Here is a 25734-nt window from a genome sequence, read left to right as displayed (position 1 = left end):
TACAGAATAGTGTCCATTGGATTTGGCCATTAGCAGATGTTTTGGAAGTTTAAGGAGAGCGGTTTCTGTTTAGTGTTGAGGATGAAATCCTGATTAAAAGGGATCAAGAAGATTATTGTCAGTGAAATGGGCGCTCAGTTGGTTGTAGACTAAACATTCAGGAAGTTTGGAGGAAAAGGGGAGCAAGGAGATAGGGTGTAGGTTGTTAAGATTGGTGGGGTCCAATGAAGGTTTTTTTAAGTATAGGAGTGAGGCCAGAAGAGAGGGAGTGATTGGAGATATTGGATAAAGAGTGTAGGATAGAGTCAGAGGGTGACCGCAATATTTGCAAGAGTACAGGGTCCAGGGAGCAGGTGGTTAGGTGGGTGTTGAAAAAAGTTTAGCAACCTCGTGTATAGTAGCAGGGTTGCAAAAGGAAAGAGTTGATTGTGCCTTTGAATATGGAGTGTCAAGATATGAAAATATATTAACCGCTTGCCGACTGCTCACAGTTTATTTACTGCGGCAGTCAGCCCCTCACAGGCAGAGCGACGTAGGTCTACGTCGCTAGCCTATGAGGCTCTGGGGAGCGAGCGCGTGCCCGCGGAGGCGCGCTCCCGCTCCCGCGCGGTCACGGACCCCCCCGCGCGTGTGACATCGGGTCCGCCGGTCACTCGGCGATCATCGGGGGAGAGGGAGAAAGTCAGGCGGCTTGTGTAAACAAGCCACCTGTCATTCTCCTCGGTGTAAAAACACTGATCACACGGTTCTACAATGTAGGACCGTTGATCAGTGTCCCTACAGCTCAAGCCACAGCCAATCACAGTAAGAATCACGCCCCTAGGGACACACACAGCCCCTCCCTCTCAAATAAAATGAACCCCTTCACTTCCAGTGTATTTTTACAGTAACAGTGCATATGTATAGCACTGATTACTGTAGAAATGTCACTGGTAACCCCAAAAGTGTCAAAAATGTCAGTCAAGGGTCCGTTCTGTCCGCTGCAATGTCGCAGTACCGCAAAAAAAACGCAGATTGCCGCCATTACGCGTTAAAAAAAAATGACAAAAATCTTTCCCTTTGTTAGTAAATGCGATAACTTTTGCGCAAACCAATAAAAATACGCTTTTTTGCGATTTTTTTTTTTTTACCAAACATAGGTAGCATAAAACAAATTGGCCGAAAATGTTAAAAAATTTTGATTTTTACATTTTTTTTGGGGGGAATTTCATATAAAAAAATGTGAAAAATATTGTTATTTTTGCAAAATTGACGCTCTTTTTTTGTTTATAGCGCGTGATCAAAAAATCGCACAGGTAATCAAATACCACCAAAAGAAATCTCTGTTTGTGGAAAAAAAGGACGTCAAATTCGTTTAGGTACAGCGTCGCACGACCGCGCAATTGTCCGTTAAAGTCACGCAGTGCCGAATCGCAAAATACCCCCTGGTCGTTTAGCAGCCAAATCCTCCAGGGCTTTAGTGGTTAAAGACTTTTAAATTACATATTCATTATATAGTCTAGAGTTCCCTCTTACCTTAAAATTATATTTTCAGTAATAGTTTTAGAATTCAGTCTGTTATTGCGCAAATATGTCAAAAGTTGTTTTCCAGATGATGTGAAATGTTCTGCCAAAGTCTTATCAAATTCTCAGAAAAGTATAAAAATTCCCCTTGGCATAGATTATGATTGTTCCAGTAAGGGGTCATTAATCTCACATTACCCATCGTTTTAATTGTCATGTTAACCTTTAGCTCATCTCCTTTATGGGTTGAGTTGACCATATGTCTTTTTACGTAATCAACAAAGAATGTATTATGTAATCTTTGGTTTGGACTTGTGCCTGCCATTAACTCGTATGTAAAATTTGTCTATAAAAAGGTTGTATCTAAATGTACAATTCATCGCATGCTCTCTCTCTCTGTATGAGATGTGGACCTTGCGCAAGTATTCTCAGTAAACTTACAAGAACAGATGCAATCTGATTGGCGTAGATGTCCTTTATTTCAAGGCTCAAACATGACATTTGGTGTCTTTCTAACTTCATCTCCGCTGCCGGCGATCACCCCACCACAGGAGGGACAGCACAGAGGCCTCAGGTGAGAAACCTTTTTATTTCTCACATTGAAACTGTCTTTATCTGATGTGTGGTGATGTGCCGGTTGGGGAGTGCGGCACATCACCACACATTCCTTTGAATTTAATTGCATTCTGCGTACTGGGCTGCTGGTACACAGCCGTTGTTATAAGAAACTGAGTTCTTGATCCCGGAAACTCCAAATATTGTAATTTCTTAAAGTGGTAATGAGAAAAATAAAAATAATACAATGGGAAGTTTGATTTGTAAGAATATTTTGCCCGTTATGAATGACTTAGGACTTACAAAAACTAGAGCAAAAAAGTTATTAAAAATAGCAAAGAAAACAGGCTTAAAATTGCATCCAGGTGCACCCATTGTTAAGATGATGGTGAGTGGTGATCCAGATGCCCTCAAACATCATGTTAAGTGGTGCAAAATTACTAAAAAAGCGTATAAATAGGATCCCTATAAATGGTGGCCACCAGAGGACTCCCTGAGTACACCTAAAATTGATGCCTTGTTTAACTTGCTATTTAAAAATGTCTGATTGTGGGGGAATTGAATGTCTAGCAGCCTTTGAAGAAGTTTCAAAGAAAAAGGTGATGCCCCCCCCCCCCTTATAAAATATGCCCAGAAAAAGCTGCATTATCAAATAGATGAGGAAGAGCAATAGAAACAGTTTTATCAGGGAAAACATAGTTCGCCGTAGTTGGCAGGACACTTTGAGGTTATTTTTTATATAGAATTATAGATAATGAGAAATTACATTTTGCTCATGGGTCCCTGTGTGAAAGGGAGCTCTGGTGCAACATTTTGAAAATTGGCTACTTGCCAAGAAAGGCTTCAAATGTAAATATCTTTGTTCCCGTTATAGTTATGGAATTTATTTTTGGACAGAAAGGGTTACCGCAATTAGTGTGACCATTGGACCCTGTTGGCACCGAGCCAAAAGTTTCAAATCAGATTAACTTTTTATCTGATTATAGTTTTTGAGTGATATTTTAGGGGTGTCCTCTATTGAAGGAGGGGAACCTCTGGTCAGGTTTTTGGAAAATTGACACGAGACCAAAAGTTTTTTTTGTAAGATTGGCACGGAGCCAAAAATGTTTTTGTTTTATCTGATTGTGGTATCTGATGTGCCATCTCTACTGATGGCCATACCATCCGATGCTACCCACTTCACAGTGAAGTAATGCGTTTTTTTTAGCGTCCTAGTGAACGAGGAGACAAAGCCATCCTCGTTTCTTGTTTTTCAGTCCGGGTAACTGACTTGGTGTAGAAATGCCCTTAAAAATAGGTGATGGAGGTCAGTATACAGAAAGGATAGAGAAAGTTTATGTCCCTTAGAAACCCCAAGAAATTAGGACAATTATAGAAGATCTCCCAAACATTGCCAAGTGTCTTAAAGAAATGGTACAAAAGGTTGATGTGAATGGAGAAAACTCAGTAAGCTACATATACAGATATGTGTGGATTTTGATTGATTGTGCAGTACCTGAAAAATATGTGGATGTATGGAACACATTTGCACAAAATAAATAAATAAATAAGTGCACATGAATAAGGGATATTGAAGGTAGAGGCAGATGGCCAAAATACGTATGAAACAAAGATTGATAGGTTGAATGAAATTCTAAAGGAATGGGTAACAAGCATGTTTGATAAAGGACAGGATATCCAAATGTTATTGGATGTTGTTCAGAAGGAAGGTGAGGATGTATTGAACAATTGGAATAGATTCAAAGATGCTATACAGAAGCACAGTGATTGGGCGACTGAAAGTGAAGATGACATGAAACGACCTAAAGTGATAAATATTTTTTGTAAGTGGATTTTTGTCTGAGATTAGAAAAGAAATGGAGCTCCGCATAGTGGGCTGGAGAATTTAACCTGTCCCTGAGTTGGTTGACATAGCACAGATAGCTTGTGAAGTCTTACAAAAAAGAAAGGAAAAAATAGAGAGAAAGGAAAAAAACTAAAATAATGAATATGCAAGTCCCTGAGGTTAAGGAATAGGTTCCTGAACCCAGGGGAGCGCCAGTTTCTACCGTACAGGTGACGCCACAAGGAGTTCCCATGGCGGAACCCCCTTATCTCCCGTCAGGAGTTTCCAATTATGGGGTCCCACAGGCATTAAAGGAGAAGCTAGATGAATGGCAGCCCCCTAGAGGATCCATATTAGTACAATATGTCGATGATCTTTTGCTAGCCTCCCCTGAAGAGCAGGCCTGTAGTGAGGATTCCATTTCACTGATGAATTTTCTAGCCAAAATTGGCCAAAAGGTAGACGCCTCTAAAGTACAGTGGGTGCAATTAAAGGTACAATACCTGGGACATTGCATCTCGCAAGGTGTCAAACATCTATCTGATAAACGGAAAAAGGTAATTGCTTAAAGCGGAGTTCCACCCATTTTTAATACGTTGGATTACATAGATGTATGTAATCCCCTTTAACCACATAAGGCCCCGGAGGATTTGGCTGCTAAAAGACCAGGGGGTATTTTGCGATTCGGCACTGCGTGACTTTAACGGACAATTGCGCGGTCGTGCGACGCTGTACCTAAACGAATTTGACGTTCTTTTTTTCCCACAAACAGAGCTTTCTTTTGGTGGTATTTGATCACCTGTGCGATTTTTTGATCACGCGCTATAAACAAAAAAAGAGCGTCAATTTTGCAAAAATAACAATATTTTTCACATTTTTTTATATGAAATTCCCCAAAAAAAAAAGTAAAAATCAAAATTTTTTAACATTTTCGGCCAATTTGTTTTATGCTACATATGTTTGGTAAAAAAAAATCGCAAAAAGCGTATTTTGATTGGTTTGCGCAAAAGTTATCGCGTTTACTAACAAAGGGAAAGATTTTTGTCATTTTTGTTGTTTTTTTTTTTAACAAGTAATGGCGGCGATCTGCGATTTTTTTTTTTTTTTTGCAGTACTGCGACATTGGGGCGGACAGATTGGACCCTTGACTGACATTTTTTGACACTTTTGGGGTTACCAGTGACATTTCTACAGTAATCAGTGCTATATATATGCACTGTTACTGTAAAATTACACTGGCAGTGAAGGGGTTAACTTTATTTGAGAGGGAGGGGCTGTGTGTGTCCCTAGGGGCGTGATTCTAACTGTGATTGGCTGTGGCTTGAGCTGTAGGAACACTGATCAACAGTCCTACATAGTAGAACCGTATGATCAGTGTTTCTACACAGGGGAGAATGACAGGCGGCTTGTTTACACTAGCCACCTAACTTTCTCCCTCTCCCCTGACGATCGCTGAGTGACCGGCGGACATCGGGTCCGCCGGTCACACGCGCGGGGGGGTCCGTGACCGAGCGGGAGCGTGCCGCCGGCGCGCGCTCGCTCCCCAGAGCCTCACAGGCTAGTGACGTACCGATACGTCACTCTGCCTGCGAGGGGCTGACCGCCGCAGTATATGTACTTGCAGCGGTCGGCAAGCGGTTAAAACGACTTTTACCAATGGAAACTTTTTTTTTTTTTCGCTAGTAAATACCTTAATTTCTGCTTTATTCCTCCTCTCCTCACTTCTGGGTCCGATCGGCGAATGACGTCATCGCCGATCGGACCCGGAAGTGAGGAGAGGAGAAATAAAGCAGAAATTAAGGTATTTACTAGCACAAAAAAAAGTTTCCATTGGTAAAAGTCATTTTAAAGGGGATTACATACATCTAAAGTTACGAAAATGAGTGGAACTCCACTTTAACAACAAATGCCAAAAACTCTAAAACAATTGAAAGCATTTCTAGGATTGGTGGGATATGTCGGGGTTATTGGGGGTTGATTAAAATAATAATAGGTAAAAAGAAAAATGATTTTAAAAGCCATGTATCTCATATTATGCATAAGCGATACTAAATGGTACAGCATGGCGTCCATCTTGTTTTTAAGTTGAAACAAAGTTCATATATACTTGTTAAACAAAAATGTCTCTCACAGGCTTACAAAGGGTCTATGGTTTCAACAGAGATCTTTGTATTTCTATGTAATCGTAAATAAGACCCCTTTACACATCTCATCAGATAAGAATCAATTGGCGAGACATCGTACTAGTCACTCATGGCTAGTCTGTTATCTTATCTGTATATAACAATGAACAATATAGTCAGTATATTTCTTTTTAAGGATTATTTAAAAATAAGTTTTAGAAAACATCATCATATGTAAGATGTATATTAACGATAATACATTGTATTCTTATTAATATAGAAGTGTGAACTTGATACTTCTATAGTATTAGATATAGAATATATATATACATAAGTATACTTTTCTATGATGTGTAAGGACTTGTGCGTCTTAAAAACGAATTACTTCATGTTAAGGCATGTGGTAGGAGTGTTTATATAAGAATTGCTTTAGACTAGTTAAGTGCTCAAAGATGTCGTAAATTCTACCAACCTAGACTATGTCTGACAGCCCTATGGCATGGTCAAATAAGTAATGGCTTCTCACTAGCTAGAGGTCAATAGGTCATCAGATAACAAAATCTTTTTATTATGTTAAATACAAAATCTAATGAACGGTACGATACTGCCCTCTGGAGGCGAAATACCAGGTGCAGTCTTGAGATAATTTTAGATATGCCCATATAAAAATATTATGTTGTCTTAAAAATATAATTATTGAAATGGCATTACTTGCCAAGGTGAATGATGGAGACACAGGTGGACATTTATGTATGTACTGGTAGTCTGGACAAAGTTTTATGTTGTGTTATATGATTCATCTCACATATAGAGAAATCATCATTTAACTTTATTATACCAAGTATGGGGTTCATTTATCAAAAGGGGTGTGTCTATGATCTCACTAGTTTAGGTATAGAATATCCCGACCAATTGGGATAATGTTTCATCCCTCTGGGTTTTACTTATGGTAATTTTTATAGCTCTTTGTTCTTACCATATAAAAGACCAGCCCAGATATGAGAGAGGACACACATTACACTGCCCATCAGACAATACACTTACATCACACACGCTATTACATTCCTCAACAGACTCATCCAGACATACTCCATCTTGTCCATCATTCATCTGAAACTTGGAGGAAACTCCTCCCTCACTGGCATCCATCTTAGGACTCTGGTAACACCATCTTAAGTGTGGTAAATATGCCTTGCTGTATTATTTGATTTTATTCAACAATTGTTTATTCTTTCCTTATATGTTTTATATTGCATATTTAAGGGTAATGAGATTACAATTCCAGCCGTATAAGCCATAGTAGATTTTTCTCTAAAAAGCTGATTTTTGTTTTTATACATATCAGATTTAGTGCATTATTTGCAATTCTAAGTCTTCCGTTTTGCATGGCTTATTCTCATTCCTTCTGCAGTGGAATGACTTTCAACTATGCATTACGCAGACCATTGTAGTCTGTTTATATGGAACATTAATTTATGGCTTATACTATACCTGGGAAGAAATGGTAATCTTGCTTTCGTTTTGGTTTCACCTTCACTTTGTTTTACTTTCACTTTCATTATTGAGCTAAACATCACATTGCATTGATTATTTGAAGTTAGTATTTTTCTGTAGAAGTTATCTTTTTGTGTCATTTCTTGGTTGATCATATATTGTGTTTACATGTCTGGCGAATAAATATTTTTATATATATTCCACACTGTAGACTGTACTCACTTAAATTGGTATATGCTTTTAAAAAGAAATTAATCAATTAAAAAGAATTCACGACATTGATTTATGGCAATAGGTGAAGACTCTCCTTTTTCACAGATCTTTGCTTATTAACCATAAATAAATACACTGCTATATTCAGAGCAGTATAAATATTCTGACATAAGTACGAGCGCAAGATATTTATTATTAAATATTCTTACAGATACTGTAGGCAGTTTTTGCCCCAGTACTCCACGGTTGTAGGACCCCTACAGGAATTATTGAAGGGACAAACAAAGAGCAATTATAAATTCACTTCGGAAGAATTAACCCCTTCAGTTATGAAAGCATTTAAACAAATCAAGCAATCTTTGCTAACAGTGCCCAGTCTTGGTTTGCCAGATTATAGCAAAGATTTCTATTTATTTTGCACAGAAATAAATGGACATGCAAATGGGGTGTTAGCGCAACACTTCTGTGCCAGACATCGCCCAGTGGGGTACTACAGTTACCTATTGGACAGCGTTGACAGGGGGCTCCCTGGATGTCTAAAATCAGTAGTGGCGGCTGCCCTACTGGTTGAGAAAACTGTAGACATTGTATTGGGCAACACTTTGTATTTGATGTGCCCCCATGATTTGGAGGCTTTGTTAAATAGTGCCTATACTAAACACTTCTCAGTGCAGAGGATAACACATTACCATTTGATTTTCATATCAGCCTCCAACCTCAAAATTCAGCGCTGTCAGACTCTGAATCCGGCTACTTTTCTACCGGAAGCTGACAGTGAGGAAGTTGATGATTCTGAATACCTGATACATGATTGTGCTGCCTCTATTGACGAAGTAACAAAACCCAGATCTGATCTTCAGGATGAACTCATTGCTGGTCTGCCTGCATGTGCAGACTTGTTTGTGGATGGATCATCCCTAAGGAGACCAGATGGCCCGACCTTTGCCGCTTGTGCAGTGGCAAATGGCGATAACCGACTACTACATACAGAGATTCTGACAGGTTCCAGGTCAGCACAGGCAGCAGAATTAACAGCTCTCTGTGTTGCTTTTAATTGGGAGAAGGTGACTCTGTTAATATCTACAGTGACTCTGCCTATGCTGTAGGTATATTGCACAGTTTTGCACAATTATGGCAGGAAAGGGGTTATCTGACAGCAACAGGAACGCCCATTCAGCATAAAGAGTTAATTGTCAGATTGTTGTCTGCAGTTCAATTGCCCCTTAAAGTAGCAGTAATCAAATGCAAGGCATACACTAAGTCTGATGATTATGTGTCTGTGGGGAATGCCTTGGCTGATAAATATGCCAAAGAAGCTATTCACTCTTATCAGCCACCTGTAGTCCCTAAATTTTTTGTCACAGATCTTCAAGTAGACCTTAGTGTTCTTTTGGCTCTACAGGAAAATTTACCCCACCGATTCACTTGGTCTGTAAAAGGAGCTGTTTGCAGACAGGATGGTCTGTGGAGGTTGAATAACAAGCTGGTTGCTCCACCGACTGATATCTGTAAAGTGGAGATCTCATCACGAATTGTATCAATCCTATTTTTGGAGTGATTGGCGATCTCCTGGGCAGTGGATCAGTTAGTGGATGAAGGCAGTCGAGGACGAAGTAGCGTTAAGGGTAGAGAAGGGTTGATGGGCATGGGAAGATAAGTTGTTAATGAGAGTGATAAAATAGGTCTGCTTGGCAGTGAGGAGACAGAATTTGTATTTTTGGAGGGCAGATTTATATTGGTTGAAGTCTTTAGAAGACTTATTCTTACACCTGAGGCGCTCAAGAGATGTTTTTTGAGACTTCTGGTGTCATCTGTTTGCCATGGTTGTAGGGGTCGGGGCCTAAATCTGTGTGTACTGAGGGGGGCGAGCTCATCCAGGGTGGAGGACAGAGATCTTTTGTAGTCAGAAGTGGTTAGATTGTGGCAGGACATGGGTGAGATTTTGTCATAGAGGTGGTCAGTAGCAGGGAAGAGAATTGTTAGGTGGGGAAGGTTTCTATGGGTAACTGTTAGGTGGTTGGAGGGAGAGGAGGTGAAAGTCTGGGAGATTATGAAACTAATATTGTGATCAGAGAGAGAAAAATGATTGTTGGAGAGCTTGCACAGAGTGCATAGGTAGGAGAATACATAGAAGGGTGTTGCCATTAGAGTGAGTGGAAGCATGAATCTATTGCTTCAGATCAAAAGAGGAGGGTAGACTGAAAAGTTTAGAAGTAGCAGGAGTGTTAGTTTTAACAGTGATGTTGAAGTCACCGAGAATAAATTTTGGAATTTCAGAAAAGAGAAAGTAAGGTAGCCAGTCATCAAGAAAGGTTGATACGAGTCCAGGAGGCAGATCACAGCACTTCTAAAAAGAACCTGGGGAAAATCGATAAATACAATGTGCCTTTAATGAGCAGAGTGACAGAGAGGCAGGTGGGTGAAGTACCTGAAAAATGCTATGTGGGACTAGGATTCCCACTCCACCTCCCTTCCATCCACAGGGTCTGAGGAAGAGAGTCCAGAGAAGGCCATCATGGGAGAGGGAAGCAGGAGCAGCAGTGTTGGATTCATGAAGCCAGGTTTCAGTAACAGCAAGTAGTTAGTGATAAAGAGGTCATGGACAGAATCTAATTTGTTACAGACAGAGCAGGCATTCCAAAGGGCGCAAGAACAGGGCAGGAACGAACTGAGCACAGCAACCAGGTACTTGCGGTTGGCAGACAGGCAGAGTGGCTCAACTACAGTCCAGTTACAAGGCAGGCAAGGTTCAGAATAGTCAGGGTCAAATCCATAGTCAAAAGGCAGGCAGAGTTCAGAGAGTAGTCGAGATCTGAATTAAGGCCTTCAACAAGGGAATCCAAAACCCAGAGCAGGGCAGACAAACAGAGAGCTCGGAGCATGTGTTAAAAACGCAATATCACAAGCATGGGACTGCAGGCTTGGCTGGCTTCAATCAGATTTGGTCTCCACCCAGAGACTGACCACATCACTCACTTTGCAGATAGACAGACAGAAAAAGAGAATGCATCACAGCCAAAACCAGGATGCTGGAATGAGGAGCAAGAGCACAACTGTCAGGAACCATAAACCAGGCAGAGACAGAAAATGCAGTTAAAAATCCCACCTTTAATGTAATAGCAAAAATAACACAGAACAGGAACGTAGTCAAAAACAGAAGCCAGGGTTTGGAAGCCAGAGCGAGTAATCAGACAAGCCGGGATCAGAAATCAGCATTGTCAGAAGCCAAAAATCAGGATCAGAAATCAGAAGAGACGTCAGCCAGGGCAAGTCATAACAGGAACACAGCAGAGACACGCTAGAGATGTTGACCAGGCAAAGGCACGGAGGAAATGAGCAAGGCAGTTTAAATAGCAAAAAGGGGCTGGCTGTAGGCTGGACTAATGAGGCAGGTAATGGTAACCAGGTGAGTCACTGTGGAAACAATGAGTTGATGGTAATTATCCGACAGCTGAGCAGCATCTGTGCACGAGTAGATAGATTGGAATATGTATGTCTTTATGTTTTAGGATTCAAATAAGAAAGAGGAAAAAAAATAATTTGTAGTAAATATCCGGAATTGTTTTTTTTTTTTTTTTCCATAATCATTGCAGTCTCAGATATTCATCCTAAAATGCGATCAGTAAAGTCTCTGGAGTACACGGAGATCACAGGAATATGATGTGTCCTGACAAAACCCACAGAAAAAGTTCATCTTTTATTTTAGAAGAGGTGGGACGCACCCGGGAGAAATGATTCATTGTGTGAAGAAACCTCACACAGTGCCCCCCACAGCGCCCCCCACAGCTCTGCCTCCCAATGTCCCTCCTATCAGGGTCAGAGAATCCTATGACACCACACTGACCACACAGCTCCGCCTCCCAATGTCCCTCCTATCAGGGTCAGAGAATCCTATGACACCACACTGACCACACAGCTCCTCCTCCCAATGTCCCTCCTATCAGGGTCAGAGAATCCTATGACACCACACTGACCACACAGCTCCTCCTCCCAATGTCCCTCCTATCAGGGTCAGAGTATCCTATGTATCCATACTGACCACACAGCTCCCCCTCCTAATGTCCCTCCTATCAGGGTCAGAGAATTCTATGACACCACACTGACCACACAGCTCCTCCTCCCAATGTCCCTCCTATCAGGGTCAGAGTATCCTATGACACCACACTGACCACACAGCTCCTTCTCCCAATGTCCCTCCTATCAGGGTCAGAGTATCCTATGACACCACACTGACCACACAGCTCCCCCTCCTAATGTCCCTCCTATCAGGGTCAGAGAATCCTATGACACAACACTGACCACACAGCTCCTCCTCCCAATGTCCCTCCTATCAGGGTCAGAGTATCCTATGACACCACACAGCTCCTTCTCCCAATGTCCCTCCTATCAGGGTCAGAGAATCCTATGATGCCACACTGACCACACAGCTCCACCTCCCAATGTTCCTCCAATCAGTCAGAATATCCTATGTCATGACACTGACCACACAGCTCCGCCTCCCAATGTCTCTCCTATCAGGGTCAGAGAATCCTATGACACCACACTGACCACACAGCTCCACCTCCCAATGTTCCTCCAATCAGTCAGAATATCCTATGTCATGACACTGACCACACAGCTCCGCCTCCCAATGTCTCTCCTATCAGAGTTAGAGAATCCTATAACACCACACTGACCTCACAGCTCCTCCTTCCAATGTCCCTCCAATCAGGGTCAGAGAATCCTATGACACCACACAGCTCCACCTCCCTATGTTCCTCCAATCAGAGTCAGAATATCCTATGTCATGACACTGACCACACAGCTCCGCCTCCCAATGTCTCTCCTATCAGGGTCAGAGTATCCTATAACACCACTCTGACCACACAGATCCTCCCAATTTCCCTCCTATCAGGGTCAGAGAATACTATGATAACACACTGACCACACAGCTCCTCCTATCAGGGTCAGAGAATCCTATGACACAAAGGCATAACTAGAACCTTCAGGTCCCCAGTGCAAGAAAGCATGAAGGGCCCCCCTGAGCCCCGGCCAAGGCCCTTCCCAATTATCCCGGGGCTGGAGGGCAGCAGGACCTGGATAGGAGGGCATCGGGGGTGACACATAGAGGAACAAATCCCCTCCATTTTCAGTCGCTGAATACCTAAGGGAGGGAGAGGAGGAGAACTTGGCTTTTAGCAGCTGCAGGAGAAAAAGGGAGGGGATTTATTCCTCTATATGCCCCCCCTTCTCATCCAGGTGTACAGGGGAAACACATGGCCCACAACCATTGCGACCCTTTTAGTTACGCCCCTGGGATGAGTGGCAGTGGTGGTGGGGGGGATGGGATCAGTGGCAGCGGTGGTGGTGGGGGGTTGGGATGATTGGCAGCTGTGGTGGAGGGGGGATGGAATGGGATAAGTGGCAGTGGTGGTGGGAATGGAATGATTGGCAGGGGTGGTGGGGGGATGGGATGGAATGAGATACGGGGTGGTGGTTGGGGGGGTAATGGGATAAGATCAGTGGCAGCGGTGGTGGTGGTGGGGGGGGTGAGTGGCAGCGGTGAGGGGGAGATGGGAGCAGTTGTGGTGGGGGGATGGGATGAGTGGCAGTGGTGAGGGGGGCATGGTATCAGTGGCAGCAAAGGTGCTGGTGTGGGGGGGATCAGTGGCAGCGGTGAGGAGGAGATGGGAGCAGTGGTGAGGGGGGAATGGGATCAGTGGCAAGGGTGGTGGTTGGGGGGGGACGGAATGGGATGAGTAGTAGCAGTGGTTGGGGGGATGGATTCATTTGGAGCAAAGGTGCTGGTGTGTGTGTGGAGGGGGGAGTGGGGTGGGAATCAGTGGCAGTGCTGATATTGAGGGATGGGATCAGTGTCACTCACTTGCAGATCACTCGGTCCCTCATCCTTGCTTGGTCTCAGTATATCATTGGCTTTCTTCCTGTGTCTCCAGTAACTCCTATCCCATCATGGGGTCTCCTCACACGGTGGAGAGCTCCTCCCCCTTCACTCTATTGGCCCAGCCCGGGTCAGCTGATTTTCTCTTTCAGTCTCCTGACATTGTATCTCCCTACCCTACTGAAATCAATGGGCGGGCAGAGAAGATGGGCGGGGACTGTGTGCCTGTGAGTACCCATGACTGCGGGTAGAGAGGATGGGTGGGGCGGGGACTGTGTGCCTGTGAGAGTGCACGTTAATGACCAGTGTACTATCTCCCGAGCAGCAGTGGGCCCCCCTACAGTGGTGGAACTCCAGGATCCATTTAGCAAGTGCGACTGCTGCAACCCTGGTAATTCCCCCACTGCTATGACATGACACTGACCACACAGCTCCTCCTCCCAATGTTTCTCCAATCAGGGCCAGAGAAACCTATGACATGACACTGACCTCACAGCTCCCCCATCAAATATCTCTCTATCCGACTCTTTTTTTCTGATGCTCTTATGATGTGGGCCGAACCCCAGGCCTCCTTACTTTCAAAGTAGGGCTGTTGGACCTGCATTGTATGTAATATCAGAAATCTCAGCATGAAGTGGGGTTTAAATAAAAAGAGACCTGACCAGAGAGGTGAGGAGGATTCTGGGAATGTCATTTGATTTTACTATTTGTGTTCAAATCTAGAGTTTTCCTCCTGTGAAGTCTGGAGATCATATGACCATCACATTGCCTCCACCTCCCTCCCTGATAGAATAGAGAAATAAAAAGAAGATTTGAGAAGTCACCAGAGAGATCATCGAGTTGCTAAAAGGAGAGGTGAGCGGTGCTGGGAAGGACGTCATGATGGAGAATCAGCCGCCCCTCACATCACCGGGTAAGAGGAGACTTTATTGTAAAGGAGAGAGCAGTACGGAGGCTCCACCTAGATCCCCCATCATCTGATAAACACATAGAAACAATGTATTCAGTCAGTGTGTGTGTTTCCTACAGATGGATCCAGTAATGGGAACCCACCAGAGAGATGTCCCCGTCCTCTGTATTCCCAGGATTCCACACAGGAAGGTCACACCATCCCTCACCATCATCAGGTAGATGAGGAACGATCACTGATAGTATCATTAGGATCTGTACATTATCTGCATTGTTACCATTGATGTCATTTTTATTATATATTCAGAGTGGAAACCTGAGAGATTCTACAGTTGAGGTTAAAGAAGAGATAAAAGAGGAGGATGATGAGGATGGGGTGATGAAGGAGTCAGAGTTTCTAAAGGAATGCAAAGATCTGTATCAGGACACCATGGAGGAGTCATCCAGCTACAGAAACCCACCAGAGAGATGTCCCCGTCCTCTGTATTCCCGGGATTCCACACAGGAAGGTCACACTATTCCTCACTGTTACAAGGTTGGTGGATTGGAGCATCTAGAACATGGACTTCTGGAGAGGATGTGTTTTTATATATAATATCACAATAATAAAGCTTATATCTTCCAGATGATATTCTCTCTCTCATTTTCTTGGTTTAGAGTGGAGATCCAATCGATATAGAATTTGAAGTTAAAGCAGAAGAAGAAGAGACGTATGTGAGGGATGATCAGCAGTCTATGGAGGAGGATGGAATAACGGGGACATTTATAGAGGAGGACACTCCTACAGAGATCAGCACAGGTGGGTCATTAACACTAAATCCATTCCTCCACCCATACTGCTCACTGATTGGTCCAGAGTAGGGCGGGGACTGGGTGATATCAGCCTGTAATACCGTGGTCACTTTCCTGATCTGTGTTCCCCGTCCTGTATTCCTGTATTTCTCTCGGATAATCTTCCTTCTCTGTGCTGCAGACACAATTTATGTCTCTAGACTGGATTTATGGAGATTCTGGGGTTCAGCTGGCATCAAAATGTTGATAATTACCATAGACGTTGCTTGACCTAGACACCTGGGGTATGTACCTTGGTTCTTCTGCCCCATGCCCGGGTCTAGCAAGATCTCTGACAGAACAATTCTCCTGGGGTTACTTGCTCTGTTATTTGATGGCTGTGCCGGGTGGAGGGATATGTCTGTATAGTCTCACACCCAAGTCACTGAGTGCAGTCTCAGGAGATGGGAGGCAGCGGTGTGGGACCTCTGCAACTGATTACTGAACACAAATCTAATGATTCCTGATCCCTGCACTATATACTCTATGTTGTACATTACATACTCCTGACCCCTGCACTATATACTCTATGTTGTACATTACATTCTCCTGACCCCTGCACTATATACTCTATGTTGTACATTACATACTCCTGACTTCTGCTCTCTCCCCTCCACCCTCTGCTATATATACACATAATATGGATTCTCTTTTGTTACACCCATTTCCTACCAGCTGGACATTTTATATCTGATGATTTGATTGGAGGACAGACTTTTACATGGTGATAATAATGTGATAACATCCTCCAACTTTGAAACCTTAAACAGAAAGTGATAATGAGGGAGGAGTCAGTAACCCAATGATGGTGGTCTTCAGGATCAGTCCAGTCTTCATCTTGGTTGTTCCCCCCCATCCTCACTCTCTGACCTCTGGTGGGGCTCAGCCCCACTTTTATTCATGACGAAATCATGGACTAAATAAGGAAGTGCGGGACTTCTTGTGTTGGGAAGATGGCAGTGAGTGATAGAGGGGGAGGGGACACTCGTCCTATAATCCCTTCATCACTGTCACTCCTATAAAAGACAGTTCTTGTTGTTTCCTCACTCTCTGACTAAGGTCCATGAATAAAGAAATGAACTGGTAGGAGATCAGAGGACCCATTTACTAGTTACCTTGAGGGGGAATTGTAAGATCCTCAGAGACAAAGCTGTCTGATGTGGGCGGAGTCCTGATTTGGGGGAACCAATCTGCTGATGTCTAGTAATAATCTTTGTATTTCTATTTTAGTAGATGGACGGGAGATGAGGAAAACCTCAGAGGATTGTCTCACTTTGTCTCCAGACTGTAAAGAAGATGAGGACATCACACAGTATAGTCCAGGAGAAAACCCGGCTACCTCAAATGTCCATCCGGCACCACACAGTGTAGATGGACCATCGTATTCCTCCTATCCTGAGGAACCTCAGACTGTGAAGGACGGTGCCGGACCATCGTATTCCTCTTATCCTGAGGAACCTCAGACTGTGAGGGACAGTGCTGTCCTTACAACAGATAAGAGGTTCTCCTTTACTAAGAGCGGGAAGTGTTTCCGTTTTAAATCCAAGCTTAATTTGCATAAAATATTTCATACTGGTGAGAAGCTGTATTCCTGCCCTGAGTGCGGGAAAGGTTTTTCACAGAAATCTGATCTTTCCAAGCATCAGAGATTGCACACCGGTGAGAAGCCATATTCCTGTCCTGAGTGCGGGAAATCTTTTTTACAGAAGTCCTATCTTTCCACACATCAGAGATTTCACACGGGGGAAAAGCCGTATTCTTGTCCTGAGTGCGGGAAATGTTTTTCAATGAAGTCCCATCTTTCCACACATCAGAGATCTCACACGGGTGAGAAACCGTATTCCTGTCCTGAGTGCGGGAAATGTTTTTCACAGAAGTCCAATCTGTCAATGCATCAGAGGTTGCACACGGGTGAGAAACCGTATTCCTGTCCTGAGTGCGGGAAATTTTTTTCAGAGAAGTCCAATCTTTCCACACATCAGAGATCTCACACTGGTGAGAAGCCGTATTCCTGTCCTGAGTGCGGGAAATGTTTTTTAGTGAAGTCCCATCTTTCCAGACATATGAGATTGCACACTGGTGAGAAGCCGTTTTTCTGTCCTGAGTGCGGGAAATGTTTTTCAGAGAAGTACCAACTTTCCTCACATCAGAGATCTCACACTGGTGAGAAGCTGTATTCCTGTTCTGAGTGCGGGAAATGTTTTTCAGAGAAGTCCCATCTTTCCTCACATCAGAGATCTCACACTGGTGAGAAGCTCTATTCCTGTTCTGAGTGCGGGAAATGTTTTGCACAGAAGTCCCATCTTTCCACACATCAGAGATCTCACACTGGTGAGAAGCCGTATTCCTGTTCTGAGTGTAGGAAATGTTTTGCACAGAAGTCCAGTCTTTACAAACATCAGAGATCTCACACAGGGGAGAAGCCGTATTCCTGTCCTGAGTGCGGGAAATGTTTTTCAGCGAAGTCCACTCTTTCCACACATCAGAGTTTGCACACTGGTGAGAAGTCATATTCCTGTCATGAGTGCGGAAAATGTTTTGCACAGAAGTCCCATCTTTACACACATCAGAGATCTCACACAGGGGAGAAGCCGTATTCCTGTCCTGAGTGCGGGAAATTTTTTTCACATAAGATCGTTCTTTCCAAACATCAGAGATTGCACACTGGTGAGAAGCCATATTCCTGTTCTGAGTGTGGGAAATGTTTTGCACAGAAGTCCACTCTTTACAGACATCAGAGATCTCACACGGGGGAGAAGCCGTATTCCTGTTCTGAGTGTAGGAAATGTTTTGCACAGAAGTCCAGTCTTTACAAACATCAGAGATCTCACACAGGTGAGAATTCATATTCCTGTCATGAGTGCGGAAAATTTTTTGCACAGAAGTCCCATCTTTACACACATCAGAGATCTCACACAGGGGAGAAGCCGTATTCCTGTCCTGAGTGCGGGAAATGTTTTGCACACAAGTCCAAACTTTACAGACATCAGAGATCTCATACTGGGGAGAAGCCGTATTCCTGTCCTGAGTGCGGGAAATGTTTTTCAGAGAAGTCCACCCTTTCCGTGCATCAGAGATCTCACACTGGTGAGAAGCCGTATTCCTGTCCTGAGTGCGGGAAATGTTTTTCAGATAAGTCCACTCTTTCCGTACATCAGAGATCGCACACTGGTGAGAAGCCGTATTCCTGTTCTGAGTGTGTGAAATGTTTTGCACGGAAGTCTATTCTTTACAAACATCAGAGATCTCACACGGGAGAGAAGCCGTATTCCTGTCCTGAGTGCGGGAAATGTTTTTCAGAGAAGTATACTCTTTACAGACATCAGAAATCTCACACAGGGGAGAAGCCGTATTCCTGCCCTGAGTGCGGGAAATGTTTTGCACACAAGTCCCATCTTTACAAACATCAGAGATCTCACGCGGGGGAGAAGCCGTATTCCTGTCCTGAGTGAGGGAAATGTTCCTCACTGAAGTCCTGTCTTCCTGTACATCAGGGGTCCCACACAACCCTGGAGGTGTATTAGTGCCTTGAGTGCGAGAAATGTCTTCTATATGAATGTTGGTGGACATGTGGGTAAGAAGCACACCCTGATATACACCTCAGATATACTCCATGGCTGATCTTCATCATGTAAGAAAAACTTCATAAGGAGATCAGAGATCACCAAACACATGGATGAAGTGTTGTCCCGTGTTGGCCATTGATAGCAGGAGAAAAATAAAAATGGAGTCCTTACCTTTCATTGGCTGAGTACATTTTGTGCTGGAAGATTTCACTTACAGATCTGGTTGTTATAAATGTGTTGATGAAATGTGACCAGCATTCCCCCAGTCATGGTGAATTGGGATTTCCTATAATGGTCAGTTCCATCTATTGGCCATAATGTGCTTTCCTGACAGATGTCCATGGCAGCATACGTTTGGGTAGCTCCGCCCTCGTTCCTCCCCCATAAGACTCCACCCCCATAAATGTTCAGGATAAGCCAATGGCTGCGTTCCTTTTTTGTCCTCTTCACTTATAGGACCATTTTTGTATGAAGTTTTTCTACCTATTGGAAGTATTGGTGGGCGGGTCTGGTGCTGGGCAGCTGTGCGGGATGTCAGGAGCTTCCTTTGGTATCCAGAAGTCTTCCAGGATGTCCCGAGTGGTCACTGAGTCCCCAGCTATCAGCGGGGTGGTGTTCTGGCACACATATGTAGATGATCCATGCCTGGAGAGTGGGCCCTGACATTGGCATTGGCTGGGAGCCCAGCTGTTAGCGGGTGGCCATTAAGTGTTAGACACGTGAAATTCGTTTCGGTGCGAATACAAATTACAACAATTTTTTGGTTATTCCTAGAATCAGATGTATCCAAATCTCCAAATGAAATTGTAATGAATTTCGTTGAAATCTGTTAAAATTTGCTTTGTTTATTCATTTTCTATCGAATTCCAACTTTTCAGAACTATTTCAATTGTCTCCAATGACCAGTCTAGGGGATGTGTTTTTATGTTTTATTTGGAGAACTTGGATAGGAGAAGAAAAACCAGAGCTAACATGAGAGTCCCAACATCCTATCTGTTCAGAGAAATGGGAGCCTACAGATGTTCACAAGGACCCACTGTCATATGTGTGGGCTTTAAGGGCACAGCATGAGACAGATAACAACTACATGGATTTATCCTAAAATAACATTTATTGATTTATCCAAACCAGATCTCAATAAAATGAGGAAACTGGCCCCAAACTGAGCTCAGCTCGTACACATGAGATCAATGTCTCCTACTAATTTCACTCATGTACATCATACATATATAAGGATAAGTTGGTATATATTATAAGGTTCCTGTAGGTATAGATATTTCCTCTCTTCACTTAGATGTAACATTTAGTGAAGGCCATGTACTTTATTACTGAATATATCTTATTACTATTATAACAATCTCCTTACTATATGGATTTTTTTGTGTCAGCTTTTTTTGTATACATGTCTGCATCATATTTGTTACTGATGTCAACATTTGTATCAATTACTGTATGTATAATAAATGACTACGTTCAGATTCTCTTTTTGTATATCTTAGTTGGTGACTTGCCTCATAAAGTCCCACGACCTCTGTTTTCTGTTTGCATTAACCATTAGGGATGGAGGCACTTCCCTGTGTTTTGCTTTGGATCATATTCCTCTATCTTCGTCTGTTCACTGGTCAACACGTTTCACACAAGGCTTCTTCAGGACTATAAAGATGTACAGACAGTTTTCTCTTAAAATGAACAGACTCGATATTAGTGTTTCATAAACATAGAACATAATCTGTATTCATGTACATCATAATAAATACAAACATGGCTTACTAGCACACGTCCTTCCTTCCAACCCCCAACAATTTAACCCGACCTGGGGCGGACACAGGGGGAAAAATCAGACCAAAATGTGTTGTGTATATACAGGTATCTGTCCTGATGATCCTAGGTACAAGATAAAATATACAGTATCTCACAAAAGTAAGTACACCCCTCACATTTTTGTAAATATTTTATTCTACCTTTTCATGTGACAACACTGAAGAAATGACACTTTGCTACAATGTAAAGTAGTGAGTGTACAGCTTGTATAACAGTGTAAATTTGCTGTTCCCTCAAAATAAATCAACACACAGCCATTAATGTTTAAACCGCTGGCAACAAAAGTGAGTACACCCCTAAGTGAAAATGTCCAAATTGAGCCCAATTAGTCATTTTCCCTCCCCGGTGTCATGTGACTCATTAGTGTTACAAGATCTCAGGTGTGAATGGGGAGCAGGTGTGTTACATTTGGTGTTATCGCTCTCACTCTCTCATACTGGTCACTGGAAGTTCAACATGGCACCTCATGGCAAAGAACTATCTGAGGATCTGAAAAAAAGAATAGTTGCTCTACATAAAGATGGCCTAGGCTATAAGAAGATTGCCAAGACATTGAAACTGAACTGCAGCATGGTGGCCAAGACCATACAGCGGTTTAACAGGACAGGTTCCACTCAGAACAGGCCTCGCCATGGTCGACCAAAGGGGTTGAGTGCACGTACTCAGCGTCATATCCAGAGGTTGTCTTTGGGAAATAGACGTATGAGTGCTGCCAGCATTGCTGCAGAGGTTGAAGGGGTGGGGGGGGGGGGGTCAGCCTGTTGGGGCTCAGACCATACGCCGCACACTGCATCAAATTTGTCTGCATGGCTGTCATCCCAGAAGGAAGCCTCTTCTAAAGATGATGCACAAGAAAGTGCACAAACAGTTTGCTGAAAACAACTAAGGACATGGATTACTGGAACCACGACCTGTGGTCTGATGAGACCAAGATAAACTTATTTGGTTCAGATGGTGTCAAGAATGTGTGGCAGCAACCAGGTGAGAACTACAAAGACAAGTGTGTCTTACCTACAGTCAAGCATGGTGGTGGTCTTGGGCTTCATAAAGCTGAGGGTAAAGGTGATGGACTGGCCAAGCATGTCTCCAGCCCAAAACTCTATTGAGCATCTGTGGGGCATCCTCAAATGGAAGGTGGAGGAGCGCAAGGTCTCTAATATCCACCAGCTCTGTGATGTCATGGAGGAGTGGAAGAGGACTCCAGTGGCAACCTGTGAAGCTCTGGTGAACTCCATGCCCAAGAGGGTTAAGGCAGTGCAGAGACTGGTCCGCAGGCTAGTTTTCCAATATTATGACGACCTCAAACACACCTCAAAGACGACCACTGCCTTGCTAGAGAAGGCGATGGACTGGCTAAGCATGTCTCCAGACCTAAACGCTATTGAGCATCTGTGGGGCATCCTCAAACGGAAGGTGAAGGAGCGCAAGATCTCTAACATCCACCAGCTCCATGATGTCATGAAGGTGTGGAAGAGGACTCCAGTGGCAACCTGTGAAGCTCTGGTGAACTCCATGCCCAAGAGGGGAAAATAATGGTGGCAACACAAAATATTGACATTTTGGGCCCAGTATGGACATTTTTACTTAGGGGTGTACTCACTTTTGTTGCCAGCGGTTTAGACATTAATGGCTGTGTGTTGAGTTATTTTGAGGGGACAGCAAATTGTCACTGTTATACAAGCTGTACACTCACTACTTTACATTGTAGCAAAGTGTAATTTCTTCAGTGTTGTCACATGAAAAGATAGAATAAAATATTTACAAAAATGTGAGGGGTGTACTTACTTTTGTGAGATACTGTATATGTGTAGTAGTGTGATCTTAGACATACAAATTCTTATACATGAAAAAGGCGGGATAGAAACTACACTTTATAGAAAACCGACAGCCGGAAACACAGTTTTACATGCCAATAGCTGTCATCCAAACCCCCGGTACATAGTATACCCTACTCCTAGTATCTTAGTGTAGCGGGGTCTTCCATTATACAAGTTCTAAAAGACTGCTGCTTGACATTTGAGAGGAACTCGGCTCCATCTAGTGGCCAAAAGGACACATTGCAGCGGCTATGGAATGTCTTTTGATGTTATTTTCCTTTCAGGAAGTTGAGCAGTCTTCATCGCCCATAGTGCTTTGAGAATACCAGGGTGCACTGCTGCACCGCACAGCCTTCTGGGGGAAGCTTTATAAAGGAAGGGAGGAGCCAGGCTCACTCTCTTGGGAAAGACACAGTGAGACAAGCAGGATGCCAGTGCTGTGGGCTGATGCTGTATGCTAGGCCGAAACTCCTGGGCCTTAAGTGACTAAGTTGCAGTGTTTCATCTCCAGTAGAGGATCCCTCCTGGAGGTCCCATCGATGTTCTACAGAGACCAGACTCATCCACCCCAAATACCTAGCGCGGCTGGTGACAGAGGCCGGAGACTGAGACAGCAGCGGAGGCTTCCTGGGAGACAGTCCTGTTGGTGAGAGGGCACCTGCCCAAAAAACTGACTCTATCTATCAAAGAAGTAACTTTAGTCAGGATTAGCCTTAGAGTAGTAGAAGGCAATATACCAGGTGGCCCAGTACATCTCTCACAGAAGTTTTACCGGCAATCCTGCACAGACACCCCGCGGTGATTACTAACTGTTTGCTGCCATTCTCTCTATTGATCACCCATCCTCAATGTGGATTACAAATTGCGAGTGCACCAACGTTGCTAGCGAAGATATAGAGAAGAAACAGCGGACTCAGATAGGTCTGACATTCTGATACTGTGTCTAACTGAATGCTGAGCCTTATCTCCAAAAGTATAATAGTGATTAAGATGGCGGTCCTATAGGCTCTGAGACATTTCCTGAAACAATTAATGTGCCCTTGAGGAGTGATATCACAGTATTTATCTTATCTTTGATTAATTAATTAGTATATCCTTTTACAAAGTCATATTTTACTGTATCGAAACTGTTTATTTGATTCACAGTAAATAACTTTCCTGTTTAAAAGCAAGCTTGTGTGTGGTCACCTTGTATTACCCAGAAGGACTGCAGCTGGAGAGAGGTAACAGGTCATTATTATTTATTGAAGTGTTATATTCCAATCTGTGTAGCCATTTGGTAATCCAGTCCTATTCTGGGTCAGTTGTGCCTAGGGAGGGTTCGAGCCAATTCTGTGGGTTGTTAGGCAGGACGTAGACCCAATAATCTAATCAGCAGCTCCTGCGGGGGTGGTGCTACACGTGGGGGCTCGTCCGGGATGATCTACAGTCCTGCAACACAACCCTCTCAGCCACAGAATCCCCCTCAACGCAGAAATGGATCCTACCGCTGCAGCCGAGTGGTGCAGGGAAGAGAATGTCGTAGTGGAAAATGGCCTGGTGGTTGAAATCAAGGGAGAGGTCTGGACTGAGGAAAAACTCCTCCCAGTTTTAAGGGCACTGTCCACAGACAGGAAATTCTGGGTGACTGACATAAAGACAGACACCACCGTTCCACACACGTATGCATTGTGTGAGTGGAGGAAGGGGGTCCCTGATTACTTTAAGGGAACCAGTGTAAAGACTACTGACCAAACAGAACTTTTCTTAATACATCCAGAAGTCCTTACTGAAGGTCCCTCATCCACCACTCCTGGGGGATCCAGCAAAGAAAAAGGTGTCCAAGAAGGGAGTCCAGAGTCACCACCTTTGTCTACCTTTAGCTCAGAACTGTGTGCTGTTCTCGGGGAAATCGTAGCAAAATGTAGTAAGGACTCCCCAAACTATCTGATGACTGAATATAGGAAGCTCAGGACATTCTCTGGGAAACAGCCTGTGCCTTCGACAGAAGACGGGTTTGAAGAGTGGTTAGATACCGCCACTCAGGCTTTGGAAGAGTGGGAGGTACCAGAACAGCACAAGAAACAGAGAATCACAGAAAGTTTAAAGGGACCTGCACTAGAGGCCGTACGTAATCTCAAGCTAAGCAAAAAGAACTGTACTGCACAGGATTATCTAGACATTCTACAAGATGTATTTGGTCGGACGGAGAACGTGGCTGAACTTCTTTACCAGTTAGACCACTGTTACCAAGAAGAGGAAGAGAAGTTGTCCGAATTTATTAGACGCCTAGATAAGATCATCCACCAGATCTTGATAAAGAAAGGGATAGACCCCCGGAAGGTAGATGAGACTCGTGCACGGCAGGTGCTGAGAGGGGCTCAACCCTCAGATCCCATTGCCATACTGTTGCGAACTCGCCAAGATGGTGGCATTCTGGAATACCCTGACCTGATCCGAATGGTCAGAGAAGAAGAGGTCATGTTAGACAACAAAAGGAAGAGTCGGCAGTTTGACTCAACTGCTCGTGTCAGAGTGATAAGTGCAAAAGAAAGTGACTCGCAAGTTGAACTCCTAAAGACCCAGGTGTCCCAGTTGATAGAAATGGTGTCCATCCTGACTAGTCAGGCATCTACTCTACCTGATGGGAACGTGTCAGAGAAGCCGGATAAACCTTCTAACCTTAGAGTAGACCCGGAACCGAGACCTAGGAGATCGCTAACTTGTTTCAACTGTGGGGGAGTAGGACATGTTAGAGGAGTATGTCCCAGCCCAGGAAATGTCGCCTCAGAACCTCGCAAGCCAGCGGAAAAACTTCAGAGGGCACCCGTGAAGGAGTCGACCGGGTGCCCGCCAGTTTCAAGGGAATCCAAGAGACTCAATGATTCAGGGAATCTGAGTCAGGGAGTCAGATCCAGGTACAACGCCCCTAGTTCTATACTCCAGGCTACTGAGAGAAGGAAAATCAATGCACACCGGGCCCAGAGGGGACTGAAGTCCAGAAGAAAAAAAAAGAAAAGAGCCTGGGTGCAGAGAACTGAATCAGACAACAAGGCCACTTCAAGAGAATTCCCAACTAACTTGGTCGGGCCTTCCCCTGTAGTCTCTGTCCAGGTAGAAGGAATTTACACAAGAGCCCTCCTTGACACTGGGGCCCAAGTGACTCTTCTGTATAGAGACTTCTATGATAAACACCTTACCCATCTACCTCTGCAGAAGT

General features: G+C 43.8%; 2 protein-coding genes across 2 annotated transcripts in view; both read left to right on the top strand.

Moving 5' to 3' along the window:
* Nucleotides 1–25734, top strand: part of LOC309564458 (uncharacterized protein) — a 1566033-nt gene that overhangs the window by 120747 nt on the left and 1419552 nt on the right. The gene's annotated exons all lie outside the window — the stretch shown is intronic.
* The window catches only part of LOC309564033 (uncharacterized protein), a gene marked incomplete at both ends in the record, with an annotated part of 247142 nt that overhangs the window by 110341 nt on the left and 111067 nt on the right, over nt 1–25734 (top strand). Inside the window, 2 exon segments of the mRNA XM_082268657.1 lie at nt 17064–18775; nt 18778–18779. Coding sequence (XP_082124783.1) covers nt 17064–18775; nt 18778–18779 — 1714 coding nt within the window.

The sequence above is a fragment of the Pelophylax lessonae genome (genome assembly GCF_965119305.1).
Source record: "Pelophylax lessonae genome assembly, chromosome: 9".
Taxonomy (NCBI): Eukaryota; Metazoa; Chordata; class Amphibia; order Anura; family Ranidae; genus Pelophylax; species Pelophylax lessonae.
The sequence above is the reverse complement of the archived record's forward strand: the minus strand, read 5'-3'. Positions and strand labels throughout refer to the sequence as shown.